This window comes from Pempheris klunzingeri, chromosome 23, assembly GCF_042242105.1.
Source record: "Pempheris klunzingeri isolate RE-2024b chromosome 23, fPemKlu1.hap1, whole genome shotgun sequence".
Taxonomy (NCBI): Eukaryota; Metazoa; Chordata; class Actinopteri; order Acropomatiformes; family Pempheridae; genus Pempheris; species Pempheris klunzingeri.
Window position 1 is genome coordinate 16,894,180 of NC_092034.1, and position 24,258 is coordinate 16,918,437.

The 24,258-nt window shown below is 42.8% G+C and overlaps 1 protein-coding gene across 1 annotated transcript in view; it reads right to left on the bottom strand.

Annotated features, from left to right (window-relative positions):
- Positions 1-282: 282 nt before the first annotated feature.
- The window catches only part of ehbp1l1a (EH domain binding protein 1-like 1a), a 38,190-nt gene continuing 14,214 nt past the window's right edge, over positions 283-24,258 (bottom strand). Inside the window, exons 12-25 of the mRNA XM_070854995.1 lie at positions 23,196-23,420; positions 22,926-22,982; positions 22,735-22,840; positions 6,344-6,476; positions 5,605-5,771; positions 5,458-5,506; positions 4,858-5,370; positions 4,703-4,754; positions 4,543-4,586; positions 4,206-4,317; positions 3,696-3,795; positions 3,308-3,381; positions 2,107-2,221; positions 283-1,374 (exon numbers count right to left, since the gene is read on the bottom strand). Coding sequence (XP_070711096.1) covers positions 1,281-1,374; positions 2,107-2,221; positions 3,308-3,381; positions 3,696-3,795; positions 4,206-4,317; positions 4,543-4,586; positions 4,703-4,754; positions 4,858-5,370; positions 5,458-5,506; positions 5,605-5,771; positions 6,344-6,476; positions 22,735-22,840; positions 22,926-22,982; positions 23,196-23,420 — 1,841 coding nt within the window. The 3' untranslated portion in view covers positions 283-1,280. The remainder of the gene's footprint in view (positions 1,375-2,106; positions 2,222-3,307; positions 3,382-3,695; positions 3,796-4,205; positions 4,318-4,542; positions 4,587-4,702; positions 4,755-4,857; positions 5,371-5,457; positions 5,507-5,604; positions 5,772-6,343; positions 6,477-22,734; positions 22,841-22,925; positions 22,983-23,195; positions 23,421-24,258) is intronic.

A 24,258-nucleotide genomic window follows, 5' to 3' on the forward strand; every position in this document is an offset into this window, starting at 1 on the left:
GCCTGTGAACTGGTCGTTCACTGACTCCTGAGCTCCTCCGTGTGTTTGCAGATGCACAGTTAAGGCCACGGCTGTCAGCTTGTCGCCCTCTAATCTCGCTGCAGAACCACTGACACATCATGTGATGGAGGGAGAGCGCAGCCATCATGTTGTTCACCATGAAGAGCTGCACATTTCTAATTCTGATCATCGGTGATTTTCTTTTTGCGGTGCCTTGGTGCCTCGTGAGTGATGTGAGACGGTGTTTATGAAATAAAACGGCACAACATGTGGAAAGGCATTCAAGATGTTTGTATTTTCCAAACTTTACAAATAGTGCAAACGTCACTGAAAACCACAAATAAAAGCTTTTCACACAGCTGTCACCAACTCACAGGACAACCGCAAACCGTCACCCACAGGGACGCGGCGGCCGCAGACTGAAGTGCAGACGCATCAGTGAAGCCGCCGCTGATTGTTGGATCAACAAAACATTTGGCTGCTGTCATGCACTAACACACATCTCCAGCCTTTATTTCAGCTAAACACTACGTCGTCAGTGACGGCAGCTGCTAACAGTGGCAAAACTACAGAAATGCTGCATGTACAAGGCACACACACACACACACACACACACACACACACACAGGGAGGACGAAGGCTTTTAACGCGCCCACAGTGAGACGGAGACACACCTGTTTGACATCATGGCTGCCTTCCCCTCCGTCCCACCTGCTCACTCAGTGTGACAGAAACACTTGGACATCTCAGACGTCCACATCACACCACTTTACATTTGACATCTCTCGGGTTCTGAGCTCGTAGGAAGCAAAGACATGAACGGATCCACAGGCCAGCGTGAGCAGGACCACAGTCACTGAGTCTGACCTAGAGCTTCACAGGGCCAGGCTGGACCAAGCCCTGTCCAGATGGGACGCTGTGACAGGTATAGAGGTGGCACAGAAACAGTCCGCAGGTACCTGCAGCTCCCCCCAGTCCTCCTCTGCTGTGGGGGGGTCTGACTCCCTCTGTGCCGGGCGCCCTGAGGCTTTGCTAAACACACTCAATTCAACAGACTTCAGCTACGCTGATCTTTGGTCGTAAAATGGAGCCTAGCGCCTCATTTTACAGCCCAAAGGAAAACCTCAGGGCCTAAACATGGCTGATGTTCCTCAAAAGAGTCCCTACTGAAACACAGTGCCCCCTCCCTCTGCTTGGAGACGTCCCCTCCTGGACCAGACTGCTTGTCCTCTGACTGCTGACCAACAGCACCATCCCAGCCTTGTCCTCAGGCGGCCGCCTCACTGCATCAGACACTTTTCCTTGTGCTGTCTGGCGTACTTCCTCCTGCGCTGCTCCAGGCCTCGCTCCAGACGCTCGTCCTCCTCCAGAGCTCTGAGGACAGTTACAGACGACCAGAGTCACAGGGGGTCACACACACACACACACACACTGCATCTAAGGACAAATACGGCTCCCATGTGGAATATTCACATGTTCAGTAATGACACAAGGCGGCCCCTCCCATCGTCGCTCCATATCCCAAAGCAGAGGAAGACTGTCAAAGAAAGTCAGACTTTGTGACCACGCTTTAGTTTAGATTCACCATTTGTAATGACCTGATGTCCTGTGTTTCTCACTGTTGTGTTGGTTTGTACAATTACCGTGTTTTTTACTTTTCTACTTTGTCATGTTAAATATCTTTGAGTGTGTGGATAATAAAATGTATTGTTATGGTCGAGGACTGGATACTGGAGCTAAGTGACCGAGGACCTGTGATCACCACTGATCACTATCTAGGAATCCTTTGGTCAGCTGGCGTTGACCTCTTGTCCCTCCCATCCCTCTGCTGTTGCCAAGCGTCTCTGAACACATTGTCAGGGTGTGGGGGCAGAGAACGGTCACGTGACGTGCTGGATGGTGGCTGGGAGAAGCAGCCTGGCGCTGTACTGCCCCCTGCTGGTTCAGCAGCCGTGAGTCAGAGAGGAATCATTGACAGGGTTGACAGACATCGTCGTTAATAAAAGGTAGGAGCCTCTGGCATGACGTCCATCACGTGAGTGTTTGAATGTGTGCACAGGTGTCCAGACACACACTGTATTAACCCTTCAAACTGCTGTGGCTCACCCTCTCTCCTTGGCGTCCATGTTGTGGACCAGTGCGTCCCTCTGGTTGACCAGTGAAACCAGCTCCTGAAGCAGCAGCTGCTCTCTGTGTGTGTGGGCCTGAGTCTTCTGCCACTCTGCACCACAAACACAAAGGAGAGAAACGGAGGAGACGGGACAGGGATGAGACTTTCTGGAAAAGAAAAGTGGGAAGTGACGGCGAGGAGGAGGACAGCCTGGAGCTGGACACGTATGTGCTACATCAGGGGGGTCAAACTCAATCAAAGAAGGGGCCAAAATTTAAAACACGGTCTAAGTCGAGGGCCAAACGGGCTCAACACTTATTGAAGAGTCTAAAAGTGACTATTTTATTATAGCATATAATATAATGATAAATATTTTATTCAGAAATATGAATTTAAACAAACTTCAACACCTTTTCCTCAATAACATAAATAACATTTTTAATTATTTTTTTCTCTTTTCCATTTTTGTACTATCCACAAGCAAGACACACAGGTTCACCTCCGATATAGACAAACAGGTAAAACTCTGTCCCCCACCTGCTTTGAAAGTCTCTGTTTTCAAAGTCCACTTTTCGTTTAGCCATTTGTTTTTGGGGGGGTTAGCTTAAGTGTCACTATAAAGGTGCTGACCGATGCATTGATCCGCTGATCGGTGTGTCATTATACCTGCAGGAGGACGGGTTGCTGCACGGTTCTTGACTAGCGCGGCAGCTGTTCAGTGCATTGTGGGATTTGTAGTATGAGAGGTAGTATGTAGTATGAGAGGACACCTAATCTAAACAGCCAACACTGACAGAAAAAACATAACTGTGTATCTGTGTAATAGGGGCGGCTGTGGCTCAGAGGTAGAGTGGGTTGTCGGAAGGTCGGTGGTTCGATCCCTGAAAGTCAGCAAGTGCCTTTGGGCAAGACACTGAACCCCAACTTGTGTGAAAGAAAAGTCTCCTCCAACTTAGATTCCTGTATGAATGATGTGTGAATGGGTGAATAAGGATGTGATGTAGCAGAGCATTTACCACTTAATAGCAGTTACTGCCAGTGATACTCCACCCACTGTCATCCTCATGAGTGTCAAGGAGTCAAACACTTCCCTGGCAGACCAGCTGGGGTCTTTTGGTACTTGATTGAATTCCATGAGTTGAGACAGAAGGCCACAATCGGAGCATTCACACAGTGCTGTGATGTGTTGGATCGTACCTTCGAGAGCCATCATGTCCCTCAGCTCTTTGTTTAACAGCTCAAATCTTCTTTCCAAGTCTTGTTCCTCCAGCCTGTCAGTCACAAGAGATGCATTACCAGCTTCACAACAAACAGAGGTGGATGTCACATTTCTTTTTTCACCCAAAAAGACCATAAGAAAATAATGATCTACACTCAAGGTCCACTTAGAAGCTTTTATGACATCCCATGGCCTTCCTCTACTGATGTCCTGCAGTCCAGCATTAAAGTTTGAATTTTCTTTTAATCCTACATGGATTATCCATGATGATCCATGTGAGCAATGTATCGACTGTATATTCAGTTGCAACTGGACAACCCCCCCCTGCTGAGGAAACTATGTAAGGATGTGCTGTGGATGTCTTACAGGAGCTGCAGATGGTCCTGCCTCCTGATTAAAGCGTTCTTCTTGTTGACCAGCATAAACCACTCCTGAATCAACCTCTCCTCCTCCACCTTGTCACTGCCTGCAGCACAGAATCACAGTATGATGCATCATTTCTTACAGTCCTTCTCTTTTCAGAGTGAATAATGAATAAAGATCACAATTGTTAACAGCTATCACTAAGTTACTGTTTCTCTATTACACAGTTGTTTAAACAGATGTGTGTTTGTATGTATGTGGGCTTTTGGTATTGTTATGAAGGCAGAGAGAATGCCAGTAATACATTACAAGCATCATATCCTCATATTTGAAAATTAGTGAGTGCCTTTAAATTTGACATTTCTCCCTAAAATCAATGTAGGCATTTGTAAAACGGAACAACAAAATATTGCTTTGTAACCCAGAATTCATGTGTTTTTCATTTACTGTGCATCCATCTCTAGCCAGAAAGTACACGATTAAGATTTTCTGTGAGGTTTCTGAGCATCTCACCTGTTTCCAGTAGCTGTCTGAGTTTCCTCTCCACCACACCTGCTCTGTTATCGATGTGGTTTTGTTCTGCTTCCAGGGCTTCCATCTGACTCAGCACATACTGGCTGGGGTCCTGGATACAGTAACACACACACACACACAAACACTACCACCTGTAACACTAAATTATACCTCCGCATCAGAATAGAATAGAAATGGCACGTATTTGGCGAATCAGCAGAAGAGAAAAGCATGTTTCACAGGGAATCCCCTGATCTTAATCATTTGGACTCAGCTTTCATTCAGAAACAGCTCTAGATATTCAGCCCCACAATGAAACTACTGGTTGCTGACTGACCTGGCCCTCTGGTCTTCCTTCCTCAACCACAGCCTCTGCTCTGTCTGAGACACAAACAGACCACCAAAAGTCACCAAAAAAAAAAGGTTACATTTAAAAAAAGGTAGATATACTAAGTCAGCGGTGAGACTACTCTGTGTTTGACAGCAAATAGACAAACCGGTTTCTGACTTCCTCTGGGTGATTACACTCTCTTCTTGCCCTGCAGCAACCTGCGGACAAAAAAGTTCCCCATAAGTCACAGGTAAGTCAAAGAGAAAAAGCTAGTGATTCCAATGAAAAGGAATAAATGAATAAAGCAACAAGGTATCATACCAGTGAGACGTCTGCTTCATCTACTGACCCACTTCTCCGCTGTGACCTCCGCTTCTTGACCAGATCAGCGTCTTTGACGTGAGAGAAACCCGTCTTGGACAGGAAATGAGTCCTTGGTGGTGCCACTGGTAACTGAGCCCCACCTGCCCCAGCGACCTGCAGACGTTTGGTTCTGGGAGGTGGAACCACATCTCTAATGGATTTACTGTCCTTCTCAGCTGTGTCATCAGTCCCATTTGTCTCAAGACTTATGCCCTCCTCCTGCAGCCTCTGGGCACAGTAGCGAACAGTTGCCTCGGGGTCCTCTTGGTTCTCCCGGTCCCCTGCTACTGCATAGCTGGACTCGCTGCTATTTTTCTCTATGTGAAGCACACTGAGCTGCTGGCCCATGAAATGGGTGCGGATCTGATTGAGATAGGTCATGACGATGAGGCGGTCGGGCACTGCTAGCATGACCATGTCTGAAGGCTCCATCAGCCTGGAAATGCCAAGCTCAGCAAAGCCATCAAAGGCCTGCAAATTTGTAGAAAAATAAATGGATGGATTAGATATAAGCAAACACTCAAACATTCAATTGACAGATGACCAACTGTTAATCACCTTTTTGTTGTTGCACTTGATGTCATATGGGTCCAGCATTTCAAAATTACTACACAAGGAAAAAAGTAGACAAAATAAACACATAAAACAGTGTATGCTTTAAGAGAACGTTTTATGTGCCGACTAACTATTTCAACTGTTTCTTACATCTTTTCTGGGTGGAAGTGATGTAAAATAGCACAGAAGGCTAAGCCGTTCCTCCAGGAGGTGCTGAAGTTGGTGATCTTCACTCCCTTGTGACCCTGCGTGACTTCCTGACACCACCCAAGTAGAGACTGACTGGATGTCACCAAGCTGGGACTGGCCAAAAGGCTCTGGAACACACACAATGACAATACTGGGGAATGGTTGTAGCGTAATTCACATGTAAAACACCAAAGTACAAAAACCTTCCTCAACTATCAAGTGAGTCAGAGATTGTAGGTGAACAAAGATCATTATTAAAATAGATTTTTCTGCTGATAGCAACAGAAGAATGGCACATTTGACATATGAGGTGTCTGCCTAGCAACCTTGCAAAGTTGGATTTGTGTTTCTGTCCACCTGATGATTCTAAGTCCATATTTAGAACCAGTTTTCATTGCCAGTTGCTAACGATCTGTAGGCTGTCTGGTGCTGGGCTGGGTGACTGTGGGTTTATCAAAGCTTCTCTGAAAATGGCTGCTTGTTGCAGCTGGAAATGAAGTTGATAAGAACAGAGTTTGCAGGTCATAAAATCAAACTAATGAGCTGAAAGACAGTAGCAACTTCCTCAAAGGAGGAGAACTGCAGAGTTGGTGATAATTCTCATTGGGTCTCTTCACTTTGAGCAACATCAGGCACATTTCACTCAGTCCTTTGATCAAATGCTCATTTCTAAACATTAAGAAATGCTGCATTAACATACTTCTGCAGAGGCAGCCCCATTTGCAGGTCTTTTCTGAGGTCTTGCTGATTCATTGGCTTGGTGGACGCCTGCAACTTGCGACTTGCTGTTGTCTAGGTAAGAACCTGAAGATTCTTCTGCTCCCTCCTTTTGCCTGGAAACACATCCAAAAACAACATACAGTGAGTAATAAATTCCACAATTTCTTTGAAAGATTCGTCACATCAACATCGGTCATGGACAACAAAACACTAGTAGATGATTTTGCGAACCATGTTGCCAATAAAACCACATACATATACCATGTTAGATAGTTAGAAAATACACAAGAATGAGAACTTCTGTTGTGTAGTGACAATGCACATAGTATATCTCAATAATAGGCCCAACACCCACACCTTAATGTATACTGGCTAATCTTACCTTTCTTCCTCTACACAACCAGCAGCCACATCTACAGACACAAAGCCAAAGTCCAACTCTTCATCCCTCATTTCCTTCCTTGAGTTTATTTCCATTGGTTCACTGTCTTTATCATCCCCTACATGCAGCCAGTCATCCTGCAAAGATGCATCAGTAGAAGCAAGGGACCTATCAACCTCTGCTTCCAGTCCTTCTACAATGTCAGCATGCGCAGACATTGCTTCTACAGCCTTGTCTGAATCATCTGTGACAACAGGTTTATCTGTAAAGGTCCAGCCTTCAATTATTTCATCCAATGCCTTCTCAGTATCTTCTGTAAAGTCTACCTGAGGAAATCTTTCGCCTCCCATTGCTGATAGCATTTCCCGTTCCAACTCTGAAGCAACATCATCTTTTCCTTGGATTGAGACAAAACCTCCCTCAGAGGTCACACTTGAATCCAACAGCGCTGAACCTTCCTTTGTTTCCATGTTAGTGTGACATGTATCCTCTAGGTTTCTCTGAGAAGATTCCATTTCTGACAATACATTGTCTACAGGTAGTGTGCTATCTGAATAAGTCGCACTGAGACGTTTCTTTACCCGAGGCAATGGAACAGGAAAGCTTGACTGTTCATTCTGTTGGACTGATTCATGACCAGCAGTATCAGTCTCTGCGTCTTGCAGACAGGGATCTGGTGAGCCAGAAATTGTAATGTCATTTGGGAATGAACCACTGAGGCGTTTCTTTACTCTTGGTTTCGGTACAGGCAAGCTTGAAGTTCCTGGTGTCCTCTCTGACATATCAACATCCTCTACTTGAACACTGCTCTCAGTGGTCAATCTGCTTCCCCTCAATTTTACAAGGGCCACTTCCTCTGTAAATGTAGAACATTGATCACCCAGAGGAAGAGAGGGAGAATCTTTGCTGTGTTGCACCTTTGACAATTCTTCAGTTGTTGAGGAAATGGATGAAGGACCACCCTGCCTTGCTTCCTGTCCCTCTTCTCCATGGGAAGCATTAGATGTGTCCTCTATAGCTGTACCATCATCTGGGAAAGAGCCACTGAAACATTTCCTCACACGGGGCCTTGGGATACAAAGAGTTGTTAATTTGTCCTTCTCTGCTTCTGCCATCTCTGGTGTACCCTCTGATGTTTGAGAACATGTGATGTTGGTTGTATCAGATACTCCAACAGCTGTATTAGACTGCTTTATTTCTTCCAAGTCACCCATAACTTGATCTGAAGTATTGCTCTGAACCAGATTAACAGCCTCCTTGTGTGCAACATTCAAATTTTGTGCCATATTTTCCTTGTAACTGTCAATTTTGCCAGATTTGCTCAAAGGTAATCTTTTGCCACGTTGTGGGGGGCGGATCTTCTTGATGATTGAGAGTGAAGCAGTTTGATCAACATTAAATATCTCTGGTTCTGGCTTTGGGATGATGCTCTTAATTCCCTTTGTTTCCAAGGGAGGGATTATGGGAGAAGATGCTTGGACAGATGAATTAATGTCTTTCTTGGGCCATTCTGTGGTAGAGGTTTGAGAGGTTTGTTGAGCACCTGAGATGTCAGAGCTTCTCTCACAGGGCTGAGGAGGAACAGGATCAGCAGAACTGACTTGGGCTTTCAAATGATGCTGGTCATTAGTTCTTGGAAAATATGTCTCTCCGGTGGCGCTGTCTTTTCTCTTCAAAGGCTTGCAAGGGGAAGTTCTCTGTGGAGCTTCAGGTGGTAAACTACCATCTCTTCTTTTTACACGAGGAGGAGGGACAACATCCATAGATATTTGCACAGATTCAGCTTCTCCTTTTCTTCTATGGTCACCTTTGCATGGTGTTACACCGGCATTTTCTTGGGCATGACCATTCTTGGGTACACCTTGAGAAACGCCACGGTCTCCTTTCTTTATTCTGCAAAATGGAACATTGGCAGGTTGTGGGGGAATTATCTCACCAGCATCTTTCCTTACAGACGGGACTGTAATAACTTCAGGAAGGAGATTCCCTGACAAATCATCAGATTTATGTTTGCGGTCTGGTGTTAAACTATCCTTCCTTCTAAGTGGCCGTAATGGAACAGTGATTTCTTGATGATACTTTTGAGGTTCAGGAACTTTTCTCTTGGGCTTTCTGCCTCTCTGGGGGACAGAAATGTCAGCCTGTGGTCCAACTGGACAACTGTCCTGAAAAGTTGAGGGTTTGTCCATGAATATCTCTCTATGTTCATTGCCATTTGACTCATTTGATGTAGGCTGCAGCGAACTGGCAGAATTTTCTTCCATGCTTCTTTGTTGTGGGCTTAAGGAAAAGAGAGGACAAGCTTCAGAATTTGCTGTTCTTTACTTTTTCATATGGTTGTACCATGCGTCCTATTTCCAACCAACTATTAATCTGCTCAACCAAAAAGATCCAAGATTCCACTTTAGTTATGTACATGCAACTGTCATCAAAATGACACAGCAGCACAATAAGGACACAAAGTTTAACTCAATTTAAAACACCTATGTAAAACGCTACCAAAAAGGCTATATTACCATTCCACATCATGATGCCAGTCCTTACAGCTATTGCAAATAGTTGACCATCACAATTTCCTGAGTAGCAAGCACTCATAAGCAGAACAAGAGACAATATTATCACCAAAGATGCAGAACACTGTCACACCATGCAACTTAACACTGCTAGACACTGGGTAATTGTCCCCCAGGACTCACCCTTTGTCCTGCTGTGCAGAAGTTGACACTGTTCTAGCCTCATCTTGTTCTGTGGTGGACTGGTGCTTTGCTAACAAACTTTCAATGTACACAGATGTTTGGAACTCCTGTCCTGTGAGTGACCTCTCCTTTGTATGCCACTGATCAAGAGAGGCCTCTTGTTCCACTGCTTGTTCAATATCTTCCTTTGATATTTCAGTGATATCTGCTTCTGTCAGTGGTGGCCATTTCTTCATGCTTGCACAAACCAAAAACCCATCATCACTTTCGGTGGTTGCTGGTGAAGGCATTGATTGATTATCTACCAGGTCCCACATGTAAGGCTCAGCACTTGTTGGGTATTCAGTGCTACATTTGGTGTAACTGTCTTCAAACTGACCCTCTATCTTGTCTATGGGAGTAGTGCTATCCACGGAATGTGGAAAAAGCTCATTTGAAGGTGCCAATGTCTTGTCTGTCAGCTCCAAGGAAGAGGCAGCCTTGGGTTGGTGATCCACTTCAGGTAAAGTACAGTTAGATGGCCCCAAAATAGATGCTACTGTTTCATAACTGTGAGACATAGATAGTAGAATGAGTGGGTGAAACCTGGAACCATGCAAAAACAACTTTCTCAATAAACATCTGTAAAGTAAGAAGTGAGAAAAAATAAATTCCCATGCAAATGCAGTTCAGTTTGTACTTTGAAATTTGAAACTGCAATCCAACATAAAACGAGCTTAAAATATGATAACACGGACCATGAAAACGAGTGGACCATTTAGGCTTACCAATTAGTGATGCACACTATGTTGCATGCTTCACGCTATTAATTTCAGACCAGTCTCACACTTACCCTTTATGGAAAACACCCACAATAACCTTTACTAATCCTGAGGCGTCTTCATCTTTAGCTGTCAAAGATGATTCTGCCTGTTTGTCTGTTATTGTTCCTTCTGCCTCCAATACTTCCCAACCCAAGACTCCTGCTGGCTCTGATGTCTCCAGTGATTTCTTCACTGTTTGGGCTTCTTCTGCTGCTATCCTCTCAATTTGTGATTTGCTGAGGATCCAAATATAAACGATTTCAAGGCATGATCCAAAGAAGTCACAAAAGAAATGTAATGAAATACAGTCTTCAAAGAGATGTTGAAATGTACAATGCACTTTATTGTCAAGTTACTTAAGCTACCGTTAATTGGTCCAAACATTCCATGTTAGGCAAGCACTAAACTGCCCCTTTCACAGCAAACACTGCAAGAGCACTGGGCTTTTCTACTTACCCGTTACCTATACAAAGGTTTATGTTTTGCTTTGCACCACCTTTGGATTTCTCCTCTGTCATAAAAGCAAACACAGTAAAATATACAAAAAGACAGGACAAAGAAAGGTGCATGTTACCGCTATCCTAATACTGTAAATGTCTCACCAAATCCAAGTGCTGTGGTGGGATTGCTGAAAGATGTGGAGGGAACACCGGGACTTCTTACGTCCTTGAAATATGACTGCGTTGAATATGTGTGAGGCAATTCTTGTGATGCATGTTTCTCAGTCAAAGTCATTGTTTCTTTCTTAGTTTGATCCAATTGTGAAATGGTGGGGAACCCAGGCATTAGAGTCAAATGCGGACATGATGGGGTCATTGCTACCATGTACTTCATGTCATCTTGCTTTAGTTTCGCTGGAAGTTTTGCAATAAAGCAAATCTTCTCATTATGCAGCTTCTCAAACAGGGGCTTGTCTGTAGTTTGTATATTTGTATACTCAGAGCTAAGCATCCTTGCTGATGTAAAACCAGGGACACATGAAACACATGGAGCAGATGTGTATAAGCTGACCATGTTTGGTGGTCTGTTTACAACTTGAGCAGACGGAAAGCCACATACTCTGGCCTCTTTTGGACAGGATGTCACTAATGTCGTCATGCTTTTCATGTAGCAATATAGCTTGTCATATCCACCAGGTGGCACAATGATTTCTGCCCTCTTCTCCTGAGATTTTATCCAGATTGGTTTTGATTCATTTGGCCACTCTGTGCTTGAGATTGTAGTTATAGATGCAAATCCTTCGAGACTTGAAACACTGGGGCAGCAAGGTAAGAAACGCGTCATACTGGATTCAGTCTTGGATTTGGTTTGAGGTGCAGACGGGAACCCAGGGATCCTGGATGTTTCTGGGCAAGAGGGTGCTAAAGCCAGCATTGTCTTCGCAGTTTCTCTGTCTTGATTTGTTTTGTGTATCACAAAAACTGTCTCCTTTGGTGGCTTATCACACAAAGTGAGTGGATCAAAAAGCCATTGGAATTGTGAGGCCCCTTCAAAGGATGCAAATCCAGTTAAACTGGATACTTTTGAGCAAACAGGAACAAGACTTAGCATATTGTATTGGGGGACAGATGGGAAGCCTGGAATCTTTGATTCTCTTGGACAAGAAGGAACCATGGCAAACATGTTGTTCGATTTGTATGTGTTAATTGGCGAGCTATCAATCTTTAACTGAATGTTCTTTTGTGGTCGGTGCATCAATGAACCCAGTTCAGAAGCCCATCTCTCTTCCCTTTGCACTTCAACTGATGAAAATCCAGGTATGATAGAAACTACAGGGCACAAAGGAAGGAGGTTGACAACATTTAACTCATAATATACTATTTTGGGATTTGGAATAGATGGGAAACCAGGAATATTTGACACTTTAGGACAGGATGGCACACAATAAACCATATTCTTCATTATCTTTTTGTGGTCACTTGATGTGTCAAACATGATTCCCTTCTTTGGTAGCCTCTTCAGCAATGACCCTTTCTCTGTTACCCATCCTACACTCATATCTCCATCAACTGATTGGAATCCAGGTATCTTGGAAACTTTGGAGCACAATGTAAAAAGGCTGATAATATTTGGTGCAGGATATACTGTTGGGGCATTTGGATGAGAAGGAAATCCTGGCATCCGCGCCTGTTTTGGACAGGATGGGACAAGGGAAACCATTGCTTTCATTGCTCTGGTATCTCGATCACATCTGTCAAGCAATGACACTTCCTTTTCTTTCATTCTTGGTTCGAATAGTGGCTCCTGGCACATTGTCCACTCTTTTGAATTATCAAATGATGGAAATCCTGGAATTTGAGACACTTTGGAGCATGACTTTAGAAGACTGACCATATTTGTTATGTCAGCATTCATTTTGTGTTTTAGTAGGGAGGGAAAACCAGAGATGAGTGATTCTCTAGGGCAACTTTGTGCAAGAGAAACAATTCCATTCATGTCTTTGGCCATGTTCTTGTTCTCCAGTAGTACAGATTTCCTTTTAATCTGCACCTCCCATAATGACAGGTGAATAGTGCCCAAGTCTCTGCTGTTAGCTTTCTGCAATGAAGGAAAACCAGCCGTACAGGAAGCAGTTGGGCAAGATGGAAGGAGACTGGTCATACAAAACCCATCATAGTTGACTGTACGTTCCAGAGCAGATGTTTCTTTTGGACAAGTTGGGGCTAAAGCTGACATGGCTTTCATGTCATCAGTAAGAGTTCTATCTTCAGTCATGACTGTGTTACAGTGTTTTGGCAGTGTTACACCTAAGGGTTGGAGATCTGTGGCCCAGCTTTTGCTCAACTGTTCCATCACTGATGAAACACCTTCAACAGGAGAGGTTTTGGGGCAAGAGCTTGAACGGCTAATTATATCTGATCCACGATGTGCTATAGTGGGTTGTGGAATTGAGGGGACACCTGGTATGCAAGAATGTTTTGGGCAAGTTGGTGCCAAAGCTCCCATTAGTTTAATTTCATCTTTCTCTTTTGATGACAATGTCATATCAAGTTCGGTTTTAATTTTCTTCTCCAAAAGTGATTCCTTTTGTGACATCCTTGATCTGTTGGTCTCACTGACAGATGGTGAACCAGGTAAATTGGATACACTTGGACAATATGGAAAAATATCCACCATATTTGGTCCATAACAAACCGAACCGTTTTGTGGTACAGATGGGAACCCTGTATTTCTGGCCTCTCTAGGACAAGACGGTGCAAGTAAAAGCATTTCCTTTCTGTTCTTTTCATCAACCTTTGATGCATATGGCTGAAATATTTCATTAGCTTTTGAGTGTTTCTCCCAGATTGGCTTTTGATCTATGTGCCAGTTGTTTCCTTCTTTTGTAGGCAACTTGAATGGCATGCCAGCAATGTTGGTCACACTGGGACAGGTATCCAAGAAAGTGGACTGTTTGTACTCTGTTTTAGTTTTTGCATATGGCTCATGTTGTGCACTGGCATGGACAGACTTCTCATCCTCCATTTGTTCTACTTGATGTGCATGTCCTTTTAAATGACCAACACCCTCAGTAGTTACAATTTCATTATCCTCTGATGGCTCACTGTTCATTAAGGTTTCATTTGTTTGTTTAATGGAAGCAGTGAATTCAAATATGCTGCTCACTGGCAGCAGATCCATCCCAGCTTCTTTCTTTGTCTTCATTTCATCGTCAGCGTCTAACATCATGACGGGTAGACTTGTGACCATGACAGTATCAGGGAGCGATGGGACTATACTGACCATTTCTTTCATCATATTCATTTCTTCCTCTGATGTGTTTCTCGTTACCTCTGTAGCCACCTTTGGTAGCTCCTCCCATAGTATGGTCTTGTCTGTAGGACATTTTACTGTAGTTGCCTTTGGTAGCTCTTCCCATTGTATTGTCCTATTTGTAGTGTATTTTTCTGACTGCTGCTCAGTATTATTTATTTGGGTTTGGTGCAGGAGTTCTGCTGCACCAGCAACACGTGGGCATGATGGCTGTAGTGAAACCATCTTTTCATGTCTAAAGAGAAGGTAAATACAAAGGTATGGTCAAAGTTCACTGTTGGAGGATGTAAAATAAAAATAATAAAGCATTCCCATAACCAATACTGTAATTCTACATATTTTCATCACAATACAGTGCAAGGCTAAGTGGTGTACTTCAATTAGTGAGAAATTAATCAGTGCTTTACAGTATAACTAGAGTTGATACACATTATTTACATTGAAGAAAAGCTGTATATTGCTACTCATTTTTATGGTATTTTATTCTCATACATGCAATTTTAACAAATGAAATTCACTCCAAGCTTACTCCAGCCAGTATTAAAACAACCTCCACTTCAGCTAAAAAGCTGCATACTGCAAACAAAACATCATGCCACAGCATTTGCTTTGGTTGATTCGACAACTACTGTTATAACAATTTCCAAACTGACTTGTACTTGTATTCTGCTGCTGTTTTGTTAAAGGTCCCATATTCTGCTCGTGCTCAAGTTCAATGTCGCATTTGGAGGTTAATACAACAGGTTTACAATGTTTAATGTACAAAAAACACATTCTTTTTCTTCTCAGGACATGTCTGTCTGCAAGAACACAAGAATCTGCTGCTTCGCTCTCGCCTTTGACGTCTTTGTGTTACCAAGAGCTGTTGTTAATGAAGAAAAGACTGGTGGACAACGAGATGGAGTCAGGAGGTTTTCGGTAGGCAGGACAGTCGACTTGCTGAAGGGCTGAAGGAGGTCACATGATCAACACATCCCCTTATGGGGAGCCAAATCTAAACGACACATTTACTAAAAGATCAGATCTCAGAGTGTGGCAGTGTGTAGACACACCGGGGATACATATTTATGCTGAAAAGACATAAAAAAGTGCATTTTGCATAATGTGGGACCTTTAATATTTTATTTCTATGGCAAGCCATTTTGCTCAGTAGTGCTAGCACTACAATCCAACTACGAACAAAAAGAAATGAAGCCTAATTCAAGAGGACATTAAAAATCAAAACCATGCAACACACAACACTAGGCAAAGTTTTTGCCTCTCTCGCACTTACCCACTCTCAGAGTATCTAACACACCCATGATCCACAGTGTCATAATGAGTAGTAATGATGTCCACTGACTCTACTGACAAACTTTTACTTGACTCTTCTATGGGCATGAACCAATGATCCTCCACAGTGACTACAGCAGTCTCCACTTCTCTGCCAACAGTTTCTCCCTTCTCATACACTGATATCTGTGTTTCTTGCGTATCCTTTTCACTCAAGGCACTGAAACAGTGACAAGTGACAAGAGGAAAAATCTGTATAAATTTGGTGCACCACAGAATAAATCAAAGCTACACAAAGTATAACAAACAATGAATGCAAAACTTTCCATGAATTAGTCAGACTGTGTTGAGATAAAGCAAATGCATTTTTGTGGAATTGCATCACATCATTGCATCACTGTGCAAACCAATGTAACCCACCTAACACTCAAGAGCAGTGGCATGTCAGGAATGGAGTGCCACATTCGGCAATGCAAATTTCTGAAAACAGAATCGAAAAGCAAATGTTTCAAAAATAACCCGCTAACATCAGAGGGAGAGAACTTCAACTCCATCTCTCCAACTCACTCACCCTTTCTTTAGAGTGGCTATTTCTTCAGCTTCCATTGGTATCCAAATGCCCCACTCATCTTCATGCGTCTCCAAAGGTGAGCAAACATCAGATTTTGTTTTTCTTGTGTCAAGATCTAATCTGGTTGGACTGGCCTCATCCCATAATGTCTCAATCCCATCAACTCTAGAGGACGATGGTGAGTCTTTGACAATGGCCTCATCGGGACAGATTGCCGAGTCAACTGTCATTCTTTGCTGTACATACTCTGGTACATCTTGGCTAGGGACTATATAGCGCATGGCTCTCTCTCTGACAGAAACCTTGCAAAAGGAATGCTCTTCCAGTGAAAGCTGTTGACTCATCAGTGTCTCTCTTTTCCTTTCAATTGTTTTAACTGGCCACCCCTGTCCTGAATTGTGCACATGTGTTGATGGCATCCCAAGAACAGAAGCTTTCTTTGGGCAAGATGGCAAAATATTTAACATACTTGGAAGCTGGTCTACATCAGGTGCTAGAACTGATATGAGGCCAGAACCTTGAGCACTTTTTGGAGAAGTAGGTTTAAGAGAAACAGTTGCCTTCATTATACATTTGTGAGGGGAATCATACTTTTTGTAAAATGGACAGCAGTATTGCATCGTCATCATCACCACTTCTTTAGAGTCAGAAATAATTATTGACTCTCTTGAGGGGAAACCAATGATATTTGACTGTCTTGGGCAACACGGCAGCAACTGTACCATGTCTGGATGTTTTTCCACAATGGCATTGGCAGCTTGGGATCGTGGAGCGGATGGAAATCCAGGGTTGAGGGCTTGTCGTGGACATGATGGAAGCATACTCAGCATTATTTCTATGTCCCTATATGACATTTGCTTAACTGGAAAATCTTGTTGAACAACTTCATATCTTCTATTGAATGTTTTTTCCCAAAATACATCCCAGTCCAAATACCAGCCATCATATTCTTTTGCGGTATTCTTTGCAGGTACACCTGGAATTTTACAGTGTTCTGGGAAAGTGGCTAATGATTTTAACATGCTGGGAGCCTCTTTCGACAATGTTTCCGCTTGTCTCTCTCCTGCCTTAGAGGGCATTCCTGGAATATATGAATGTTTGGGACAGGGTGGCAGCATTGACACCATAATTCTGACCACTGTCTTTTCTCTGAAATACATCTCATGGTCATGTATTACTGACAGTCTTGCTGGGTTTGTTAAAGGCTTTTCCCATACAGGCCTTTCATCGACACTCCATTCTGCTTCATCAGACTCACTATGGAATCTAGAGGACAATCCCCAAACTCTGGAGTGTCTTGGACAAGTAGGCAGCAAATTGATCACACTTGGTATACCTGCCAACATCTGACATGTTACTGATGGAAAGCCAGGCAAACATGCTGTCCGTGGGCAGGAAGGCAATATGGATACCATATTTATGATCATATCACACTCAATATAGAACTCACTGACATCCTGCAAATGTAACGTGAGTGCAGGTTTTTCCCTAGGCAGTAGCAGTGGCTTTCCTTCTGTTAGCCACTCTAATTGTTTGGTGGCGTCTCTCAGTGGCATTCCAGGAACAATGGATTCCTTTGTACAACTAGGCAATAAGTTCACCATGGTTTGGCTGTCAGCTAATGCTGGTGTCAGAGAAGAGGGTAACGCAGGTACACTAGCATTCTCAGGACAAGAGGGTAATACTGCAGTAATACTTTCAGCAGCATTCTTATCAAAAGACAAAACTGCATTTAGAATATGCAACTCCCTTTTCATAAATGGGAACCATTCACTGCAGCTAGACAAACAACGATTTTGTCCACTCTTTGAAGGCAAACCAGGGACTGCACTATGTGTGGGGCATGAGGGCATTACATTAACCATACTGGGTTCTTCTCCTGCAACAGAGGGTAAGCCAAAAACGGTGGCTCTTTGTGGGCAACTTATTAACATATCCACCACATGTTCTGTGTCTTTCAGTGTCCACTGAACAATGTAAGCTTGAGTTGTCTTCTCTGGTCTCTTGTTAATTAATATCCCCAAGGCGTGCCAATCTTTGTTCTCTGAAATATTTTGATCTTGAGAAGGCATACCAGGAGTTTGGCTCTTTTTAGGGCATGTTGGTATGAGACTGACAATACTTGACAACAGCGTTTGATGTTCTGTGGGGATACCCACAAGGCCAGTTCTCAGAGGGCACGAGGGTAACACTGCCAATGAACTGAACATATCGTTTTTGTCTAGATCCTGATCAGCCACTGCGGAAATATTCTGAAACAAGACTTTATCTTTACTCTTTACTAAAGGCATCTCCTTCGAAATATGCATGGTTATTGTCAAATCTTCGCCATGAGCTCTATCTGGCACTTCAGAGGGTAAACCTTTGACTCTAGTTTTTCTTGGGCGAGTAGGCAGAGAACCAGCCATGTTTGGCTCACATTTCAAAGCAGATGGGAATCCAGGAATACTGGCAGACCTGGAACATGACGGTGTCAAATCTACCATTCTTGCAATTCCTGAACCACTATCATAAAGTGAAGTAACATAATCTGAATACAGGAGTAGTGGACATCTTTTGCTGGGTAACATCTGAAACAATAACCTGTCATCAGGCCTAACTATAACTTGTGACTGATGTAAAGACGGCATGCCAGGAATCTTAGAATTCTGTGGACAGCTTGATAGGAAGTCAATCATACTTGGCACTCTCACTGCTCCTTCAATCACAGCGTCAGGCTGTAAACTGGGTGGCGAATGAGAAATAGAACTGCCTCTTACACACAATGGAGTGAGTTCCATCTTAGATATGTACACACACTTTTCTATAGTGACTGCAGAACTTGGTAACACAAGTTCCTGTGTAACTCTCCTATCTCTTTCACACAATGATCTCTCATCCATAGACCAGTCCATATTTTCAGTTCTCTCTTCCATACAATGTTCTGAGTCCAAACCACGCACGACAAAGCTTTTTGCAGAAGACGATACAGAATTCACTTTAGATTCTTCTCTTTGTTTTGATATATTGTCAGTTGTGGCCTGCTGTGCTGAGAGAGACACAAAATTAGAGTCCAGTCTTGAAGTGACCTTATCTGGGGTAGTCGTGGTGCATATCACGTTCTTATCCATAATGTGTACTGGAACCACAGGGCTGATTTTTTGAGTGTCTCTTTGTGGCTTCTGTGAGTTACTTGCAATGGACCATTCTCCAGACTGAGCTTCTGAAGTTTTGTTCATCACCATTGGAGGAAAAGTAGAATTGGCAGGTCGGAGACAAGATGACACTGAGGCAGCCATGCTCTCATTTCTGAAGAAGTGAGTATACCAAAGATTGATGTCAGAACAAAAAGACTGAAGTGCTGAGCAAGAAAGCTGTGAAATCTACATAAAGTTATACTTCTAAACTGCAACTGTTAACATCGATAATACCTTAAATGCATTTTCAAGACTACAGAATGGGGTTTAATTATACACTTACCCCAAATCCTGAGTTATAGCTTCTTTTTTATGGGCCACTCCTGTCTTTCCTATTGGTTTTGTGCAAGAGGCTGAAGTAATTTGAGGCAAGTGCAACAAAGGTCCCTGAAGTAATCTGGAAGAAGGCTGCGGATTGGCAGGCTCTGGTTGGGCTACTGGAATATCTAACTGAATGGACATCTTGGATGAGTGACCTCTTGGTTTAAGCAGAAGCTCCTCAACTGAGGCAGTTGTGTGATCTTGGAAATCAGGATTTTGTTTAGGTGAAGAAGTGAAGGATGGAATTGTTGGCTGGACGTTAGGGAATGTCCCTGTTGGCCTCGAGTCTACCTGATCCATCTGTACTTTTGGCATCTGAAAATATTTTTGTCCTGGAGCTACAGGTGTTCTGGGGCTAAGGGGCAGAAGTGAGGCCATGCTCTCAGGTCTGAGGGACAAACACATGAACAGCAGAGAATGTAAGGAAAGTCTCCATCACACCAATGCAATCCATGTCCAGGCCATATTTACAGAATCTTACTGAACACAAGCAAATGAGCAATGTGACTTGGAACTGCAGAAATCAAATATGGCAAAAATGTACAACAGGAAATTCAAACCAACCAAACAAGCTTTTTATGATAAATCACAAAAGTAATGACCAGGTCTTGCCAAGTGGCACCAGCCTTTAAAAATAATACACTGACACAACATTACCGCATTAGGAATATCCTCCATCAATATAACTTTGACCAAGTTGCTTTTGTTCAAATTTCAACATCAATGGAGTATTTTTTATAATCCCATATGCTAGGCAATTACACATGCAGCTGAACAAGCAGCATTACAACAAATGTAATTATGCTGTTATACATTACGTTGTTATGCATAGCCTCAAGATTAAAAGCAGAACAGGCAGCTCAACGGAGAGCGACATGGTCTTGCCAGAGATTTTTAGGGATATAAGAATTTTCTGTTTGTAGAGATACACGTGAACTTGCATTGCAAGCACATCTGAATAGATTCCAATTTAAAAATTTTCATTGCATTTTTGTTGTTTGCATTTGCATTGGTGATTCTGACGAGGCCAACCTGTTACTTTCTGCTTTTGAGTGCAAGAGTGTTTCAAACATTCCTAGAAGCCATTTCAAGCCAAACAATGGGGTGTTTGTTTGTCTATGGAATCAATTATTTAAAGGATATTGTAAAGTATTTTTAAACCTAGGTTCTATTTTTCCATATTTTGGGTTTGACATGACCGGTAGGCAGAAAAAACATTTGGAACCGGTCCAGTAGGTCACCTCCACCAGCAGCGAAGAACAGGTAATCCTTTGGGACAACTGCACCTGATCACAGTAGGTCCACTAAAAGTGCTTGTTTTAGCCAGTGACAGGTTACCCAGGCGACTGTTATTCTAAGTGTGTGACAGCATTATGGCACCACAAACAGCCGTTATATCTTATATATAATTGTGTGACTTTGGTGTTTTAAAAGGGTTACTTCAAGTCTGATAGAAATTGTGTAACACACCAGAGAGCGACGTAACGGCTGTTTGTGGTTAAACCAAAAGGATCTTCCAGGTCTCTCTCTGTAGGGATCCTTTCCATAATGCTGTCACACACTTAGAATAACAATCTGAGCCTGTCAGTGGCTAGAACAAGTATTTTTAAAGTATGCAAAGTATGCAAAAACTGGGCCCTGGTTTACAAATACTGGACTTATCTTTTAAAGTCAAACCTACAAATCCAAGCTTGAATGGAAAATGAACACCAAAACATGCTACACTACATGCTAGCTACCTTAATGTTAATGATATTGTGACCCTCAGACAGGGTCTTCATACGATTTTTTTGTTAAAGCTGCATTTTTGCTTTTTGACTGCTAAAGGGAAAAAATCAAACTTCCAAAATGAGCACAAGCCTTCTAACCATACCCAGTTCTTGCAGGTGACACATCCATCGGAAACATAGCAAGGTGAACATTCCTTTGGAATATTCTTTCTAGATAAATGTCAATGTTTGCTATGTTTAAGATGGCCAAGCTTTAGAATCAGTCAGAGCAGATCTCTGGAGTAACATGAGACCATATAGACACAGATCCTCATTTGCCAAATGTAGATATGGAACAGACCACAATATCATATACAATGTACAAATAATTTGTTATATACTATAATACTATCACACAGCAAAGGTTGCAGGGTGCAGTGCGATTACTGTTTTTAAAAGAATCTACCCTTACATGCTCTAACACTGTCAGGTAGCAGCAATGTGCTTTGCATTTACAGGCATATTTTGACAATGCATTTTTCCCCTGTTCAGTTTATCAGTACAATCAATCACAATCAGCTGTCAAGATGTTTCAGGCAAAGAAAAGTCTTATTGTTCAGCAAAATGACATCACTTGTACATCAGTAAAATTTCCCTCATTGGTTACAGTGTTCACGTTCTTAAGCTGAGACTGAAACGTAGCTGTAACAGAATGTGTCCTCTTACTTACCAAAAACACAAGCAGAGGTTTCATTTAATGTATATTGCGAAACATATTGCAAATGCACTTCATGGCGTGTAGATTTGGAAGATGTCGCACATTACTGCCAATCTGGTTTTCTCCATAGATGTATCGGATTTCAGATACAATTAGAAAAGTTCACACTGTTGAAAGGAAATGTGCCAGCAGAAATGTACTAGGAAATCATCACCGACTCAGGCTTCATATAACCTTCCGCTTTTATGCAGATGACATTCACCTATACTGTCAATGCCATGGTCTCAGTAATCGAACCTATATAAACCACTGCCTGGACTCTGAGGAAACATTGGGATATCCAGCCATTCAAACTAAACAGAGGTCCTTATTAATAGCCCTGAGAGTGCTCAAAAGACCCTCCAGCAGTCTGTGGGACCTGAGCATATTTCTGAATGTCCATACAACAACTTAACATCTCGACCCAGTGTCTCTCTAATACATTCTCAAATTCAACTGACATTTTTAAAAAAATGTCTCAAGACTCCCTGAACATCATGTCACCTTTATTGACTGATCATTTTGTCTTTTGTTGATCTTTTGAAGCATTTTGGTACTTCTCTTTTGAAAAATACTTTACAAGTGAATCTTAACATTGACAAAATAATGCCAAATCAAGGACATTTTAGAAGCTATTTCCAGCCCCTTTTAACCGCATTTTTCATCAGTGAATATATTTTTCTCATGACAACACTGCCCAGTGATAAGAGTATCCTCAGTTATGAGCACACTACTACTTCAAATTTCACAAATACATATTTATGCTTAAGTCTTTTCCCAGAACGTATTGAATACACTTGACACCACAAATTGAATCATCTACATTAACAGTGTTGGAGTATCTGAGGATGGATTATTCCTTCACAGCCATGCCACACCAAATATAAAAAATACCAAATCTGATAAAAGGCAGCCTTTTATGTTGACTCACCCTGCTGATGGCTTGATGACCTTGATTCCAAAATGTGCATCTCTTTTGCGTTCTGAAGCCCTGGGTGGCTCTGGCCTGTGGCTGCTCCGCGCTCTGGGATCAGGGGCTGAACAGCGTACACAAATATAACATTAGCCATGTGATAGTCACTGTGTGCAGGTGTAACTTAACCTACTGCACTTTGTATTCACCTGTAGATGAACACTGGTTATCCTCTTCTCTCAGCGTGCTCAACTGTCTTTTGAATTCTAAAACAAAAGAAGAGAGTTTACATGATGTTATACAAAATAACCTGAAAGTTGATGTTCATGTGCCACCACACTAGCACAGCATGTACAGTGTGGTCACTGGTAAAAATAGTCAGTATGCTTGTATATTGGTGGGGGTTTGTTAATCAATTTTGATGCTAATTCTAATCCATCAGGAACAACGTGGATCATTGTTCCTTTTTGATTCTGTACCTGCGTCTTGGTCACTGAGGGAGGCTATGGCAGTTTGGGATATTTCAGGCTGAGAAGGAGGAGGAGGAGGAGTCCCACTGAGCACAAGAGGAGAGGAGGGACTTAGAGGAGAAGGTGAGGGGGTCTCTACTGTAGGGGTAAGCTGGGGTCTCCAAGAGGGAACCAATCCAGACCCTCCCTGGGGTTTTTGCTCCAAACACTGACCGGTGAGCAGAGAGAAGGACGCTGGCGGGGAGGAAACATAATGGGGCAGAGGGATGATGGGAAGGAGGAGGAGAAAGGGGGGATAGAGAGTTGAGGAAATGGAAAGTGGAATATCAGTGACCCCAAATGAGCTGATTTTGGAAAACATAGCAAAGGTGTTAGCGCTTGTAGCAGCAACTCCAATCAGTGGCTAACTAACAGAGAGGGATGATGAGGGGCAAGTAGGGCGGGACATGGAAAAGGACCAATAGGAGCAGAACATGAAGAGCCAGAGGCAAAAACATGGGATTGACACGCATCAGCATGTTCAGGAGGATACGATGAAAGTTTGGACACAGAAAGTGAGCAGAAGATAGTTCCTGTGAGTCCTTTCCAAACATGAACCTCATCACATAAATGTGTTGGAAATTTTACAATTGAATGATTAATTTTTTCCATGAAGGTCACGGCAGCAATCTTACTAGATCAGACCTTGTAACACTTTGGCAACAAGTTACATTTTCTTCAGCCCTCTTCAGGCATGAACAAAGAAAGGTAAATCAGTTTAACTAACTACTGTGACAAGATACTGTTGAGCTCCTTTCAAACGTGTGTAACGCTGCCAGCTTCATCTATGTGTGGATAATGAGTCATTAAGTCCTTACATTAGAGCCACTGTGCTCACCCTGCTTCTCACACTGAATCAAAGTCTCATCATTTTCAAGTGGGAGACATCTGCTGCCTGTTTCATGTTTCACAGTGCACAGCCTCAGAAAGACAAGACCCTGTGGGACTCTTGGTTGCTCACAATTTATTGGCTATTTCATAGCCATGCCATGTGGCAAGAAAGAAAGTGGAAATAAAGGTATGTGGACAGCGG